The sequence below is a fragment of the Camelus ferus genome, chromosome 4 (assembly GCF_009834535.1).
Source record: "Camelus ferus isolate YT-003-E chromosome 4, BCGSAC_Cfer_1.0, whole genome shotgun sequence".
NCBI lineage: Eukaryota > Metazoa > Chordata > Mammalia > Artiodactyla > Camelidae > Camelus > Camelus ferus.
Window position 1 is genome coordinate 45,799,103 of NC_045699.1, and position 5,089 is coordinate 45,804,191.

General features: G+C 55.8%; 1 protein-coding gene across 1 annotated transcript; it reads left to right on the forward strand.

Moving 5' to 3' along the window:
* On the forward strand, positions 1-3,235 carry FOXE1 (forkhead box E1). Its single transcript, XM_032478040.1, is given in 2 exon segments — positions 1-1,332; positions 1,334-3,235. Coding segments are annotated over 2 exon segments (1,119 nt in total). The 5' UTR covers positions 1-696; the 3' UTR covers positions 1,817-3,235.
* Positions 3,236-5,089: the final 1,854 nt, after the last annotated feature.

A 5,089-nucleotide genomic window follows, 5' to 3' on the forward strand; every position in this document is an offset into this window, starting at 1 on the left:
TGCAGGGGAGCACCTCGCCAGCGGTCCTGGCGGCTGGGGGCCAACGCCGAGGAGAGGAACAGTCGCCAGCCGTCCCGCCTGGCCCGCGCCGCGACCTCGCAGCTGGCGCCTCGCCTCCTTGCCCTCCGCGCCTTTCACAGCCCCGGCCGCAGGGGCGCAGCCTGGGCAGCCTCCACCAGAATGCCCCCACGGCTGCAGTAACTGCCCTCGCTTCAGGCCTTGGGGCCCGCAGCCTCCTCTGCGCGCACGGCTTCGACGGTTATCCTCAGATCAGCTGGAAGCCCAGACCAGCTGCAAGCGCCCCAGCTCCAGGATCAATTCCGGGCCCCTTGACCACCTGGCAATCGTGCGCAAAAGACCCTTCGGCCCGCGACGGGAGCCTAGTCCCGGTCCAAACGTCACGTCGCTGTCGGCGCCTGGCCTCGAGCTCCAGAACACGAGCAGAGCCGTCGGTGAGCGGTGATACTCCTGAGCCTGTGTCTGCACTGAGCCAGCCCGGAAACCGCGGGCGCCAAGCCTCCAGAGCGTCCGTGGGAGGGAAGCTGTGCTCCCGGTGCCAGTTGCGAGGACCCCCAAGCTCTCCGCAGACGGGCCCACGGTCCGTTCTGGTGATCCTCCGTCCCAAGCCCGGCAGCTCCCAGGCCCGCCCCCGCACCTCGACAGCAGCGGACAGCGGGGACACGCGACGGCTGCGCCATGACGGCCGAGAGCGGGCCGCCACCGCCGCCGCCGCAGCCGGAGGCGCTGGCGGCCGTGAAGGAGGAGAGCGGTGAGGCAGGGCCCGGGGTCCCGGCGGAGGCTGCGGGTCGCGGCGCGGGCGGGCGGAGACGGAAGCGCCCCCTGCAGCGCGGAAAGCCGCCCTACAGCTACATTGCGCTCATTGCCATGGCCATCGCGCACGCGCCGGAGCGCCGCCTCACGCTGGGCGGCATCTACAAGTTTATCACCGAGCGTTTCCCCTTCTACCGTGACAACCCCAAAAAGTGGCAGAACAGCATCCGCCACAATCTCACGCTCAACGACTGCTTCCTCAAGATCCCGCGCGAGGCCGGCCGCCCGGGCAAGGGCAACTACTGGGCACTCGACCCCAATGCCGAGGACATGTTCGAGAGCGGCAGCTTCCTGCGCCGCCGAAAGCGCTTCAAGCGCTCCGACCTCTCCACTTACCCCGCTTACATGCAAGACGCGGCCGCTGCCGCCGCCGCCGCCGCCGCCGCCGCCGCTGCCGCCATCTTCCCGGGCGCGGTGCCCGCTGCGCGACCGCCTTACCCGGGCGCCGTCTATGCAGGCTACGCCCCGCCATCGCTCGCTGCGGCGCCCCCGGTCTACTACCCCCGCTGCGTCGCCAGGCCCGTGCCGTGTCTTCGGCCTGGTGCCAGAGCGGTCACTCAGTCCAGAACTAGGCCCCGCGCCGTCAGGGCCAGCGGGTTCCTGCGCCTTTGCTTCGACCGGCGCCTCTGCCACGACCACCGGCTATCAGCCCGCCGGCTGCGCAGGCGCCCGACCTGCCAACCCCTCCGCCTATGCGGCTGCCTACTCCAGCCCTGACGGCGCGTACCCGCAAGGGGCGGGCAGCGCCCTCTTCGCAGCGGCTGGCCGGTTGGCCGGGCCCGCCTCTCCCGCAACTGGTGGCAGCAGTGGCGGCGTCGAGACCGCAGTGGACTTCTATGGGCGCACATCGCCTGGCCAGTTCGGAGCGCTGGGGCCCTGCTACAATCCTGGTGGGCAGCTCGGAGCGGGCAGTGGAGGTACCTACCATGCTCGCCATGCGGCCGCCTATCCTGGCGGAGTAGATCGGTTCGTGTCCGCCATGTGAGCCGAGCATAAGGGCGAAAATTCATAGATACCTCGACTGTCCTTATGAACTAAGTATCCGCGAAACCTGAGGACGGGACTAAAGAGAAGACCCAATTGAAAGCCACAAGGGAGGGACCGAGCCGGCAGGACAGGCGCAGCCTCCTCGTGCACCGTGTACACACTGGTACGCTTTGAAAATGGGAAGAGGTGACGAGAGGCATCCGCGGCCCACGGACTGGGACAGTGGACCCTCACTGAGGCGAAGCTCCAAAGGACGTGCCTTTCTGACATTCTATTAGGAAGGGTCCTTGGCTATAAAGCGGGCGCTATGTAGTGTCTACATCAGAGTCTGGGGTCTCCGAATTGTGGGGAATAACATGACTTCACTCTTCCCTGTACTTCAGGAAATTCGGGTCCTTTCACACAGTTGGGACTCTTGTGCTTTTGACTACTTACGACAATAAAAGACTCCAATAGCGCCTTCCTACTTAAGGTGAGGAGGACAAATCTGCAAAACAAGTAGCTGGGTTTTTTTAATGGGAAAAAAAAAATCTCTATGCTTCGCTTGACCAGGGGCTGGTTTTCCCTGCCTCTGAGAACCGCAGACCTGGCTCCGAGTCTGAACTGTACCCCAGCTCCACAATGTCACCCACTCCCATCACTCACACCCCCAGTTTCCCCATCTGTTAAACCAGAGGGCTGCAGAATTCGATGGTCCCGCATATGATCTTTAAGTGCCCATCATCATTGTTGCTGCCCTGCATATTTGGCAGCATGGGTGGGTCACCCAGGGCCTAATCGTATTCCAGGGAATGAGGACAGAGCTTATGGCAAACATCTAACTTAAAGTCTCTGGATTAGCTCCAAACACCGGTTATATCGTAATTTCTTGACTCTTTTGAGCATGATGTGCTGATCATTCGGCAGCTGTTACTGCTGGTTCACAAATGCAGTTTTCCAATGAGGCATATAGGAATACATTTGTCCATTGCCCACTCTTTCTTTTCATCAACAGCCCCAGACCCAATGGGTGAACTAAAATTCAAAGAGACGACAGGACTCAGGGGAGCCTGTTGGTAACAGCTTTCAGTATGTCAGGCTGGCTCTTCCATCCCTGGCACCCTCTGAGGTACCTTAGCAGCCTCTGTGCAAAAAGAAAAGAGAAAAATTAATTGGGGTGGTCAGTTAAGTAAGTTTTAGAAAGAAACTAGTGTTTAAATTTGTTTTGTATCCATTTGTTTGTTTCAAGCAGCAAGCTGACCAAAATCGGGGGAAAAAAATCCAAACACTATCACACCTTTCTTTTGAGAAATCTTGTAAGTTTTGATTCTGGGGCTAAATTTTCCAGCATTAAATATTTCAGAGGCTTAGTGTGCAGCTTTCAGATAAACCTGAGTGTACAGATGAACTGTTTTAATAAAAATCTTGAGTAAGTGAGTTCTGGCAAGAGAAATGCAACCTCTTTGCTAAGGAAGGGTGGGGGGGGTGTGAGAAAGAAGACTGAAAACCATTGGTAATTTTTAATTTCGGGGACTGCTCTATCCTGTTCATAAAGACATGTGAATGTGATTCAGTCCAGACGGGTATTTGTCTAAACCAGTGCTGCCCAACAGAAATATGATGCAAGCAGTTTATGTAATTTAAATTTTTTTCCAGTAGCCTCATTAATAAAATAAAAAGAAATCAGGTGAGATTAACTAATAATATATTGTATTTAACCCAATATATCCAGACTATCATTTAAACATATAACCAGTATAAAAGTGTTGAGATATTTTACTTTTTTCATACTGAGTCTTCAAAATCTGGAGTGTACTTTACACTTACAGCTTATCTCAATTTGGACTAATCACATGCCAAGTGCTCAATAGCAGTGTATGGCTGATAGCTATTGGACAGTACGGGTCTAGAGGCTGGTCTTCCTGACTTCGGTGATGGTAAATGACCATCTGTAGGCTAGGGGCAGCTGCAGCACTCACCCTACTGCCAGTGGGTCCAGATATCAGGCCCAGCCCTGTGACCTTGGAAAAATCTACATGTTACGTCTCCCTCATCTTCCTTTGGACCCTTGCAGGTTGAAATTCAAAGGATTCTGGTTCTCTCAGGCAGAAATCAGAGTGCCTTGCTGTTGGCTGTAGCGGGAAATTGAAACCCCTCCACCCAGGGGTTTTGTCCTTCCTGGCTGCCTGAAACCCAGCTAGGGGATTGGGGCTGGAGAGTTGTCTATGCACCCGTTAGTGCAGGTGTTGACCCTTTCTCTGGGTTTTAATTACCAAGTCGAGGTCTTTGGCAGCACCACTAACCTTAAGCCAGTCCCTTCTTTAGTGTCCTAATTTGAGAATGGGAATTTGTGACCCCTTCCTCAGAGTCCTCCTGAAGTTAAATGAATCAAGAGAGGTAGAAACGCTTTGTACACTGTAAAGTGCTGGGAACATGAGAAAGGAAAGGCTTTAACATTAAAAAAGCACCACATTTATCCCGAAGCCTCCTGGAGAGTGGCGGTAAAGCCAGGGACGAGAAAGATGGGGAGGAAAAGTGAACGCGTTTTCGCCCCCAATTTGCCTTGTCAACGAGGACAACTGGTGAGATCGCGCCAAAAGCGAGGGTCTGTGAGCTTAGAGAGGAGACGCTGCGAGGAGGGAACTGGGTGTGTACAGCGGGAGCCGGCAGAGACGGCGAGACCCTGGAGGCATTGAAGACAGAGCGTCAGCCCTTCTCGGCCTCCTGCGGGCCGGCGACACACAAAGCTCGCGCGCCACCCGGGCCTGGCCAGGATGGACGCGGCGCAGGCGAGTGAGCACCGGTCGCACTTCTACCACAGAGGGGTCGGGCCGACCCTCCGGTCCGCGTGACTCTAGGACCTTGAGAACATTGACTGCTGCTTCTCTGGACAACTCTCCAAATCCTCAAACAGTGAAACCGGACCTCCCCGGTTCTCTGTCTAGGTGCTCAGAGATGGGAGGTGCGTTTCCTCTTCTCTTCTTCCTATTACGAAACCAGAAAAGTCGTTTGCCCCTCTCTGGGCCCCGCATCCCCAGCATCGTGTGCAGGCGACCCCCGGGCTGTGGGTAATTAGATGCGTTCTTCCCTAATTGCCCAAGGCTCATTAGAATTCGCCCCAGAGCTGTAACATTTATTTTCTTTCAAATTAACTTTGCTTGCAATTAAGCTTAGGAAACCAGCAACAAAAGCAGACTTGGCTCGAGGTCGTTTACTACGAAAACGGATTAAAGAAACTTCTTTCCCAATTTAAGGGGAAAGATTCCTGCGGCCAGAGTTTTGCGGGAGGAGC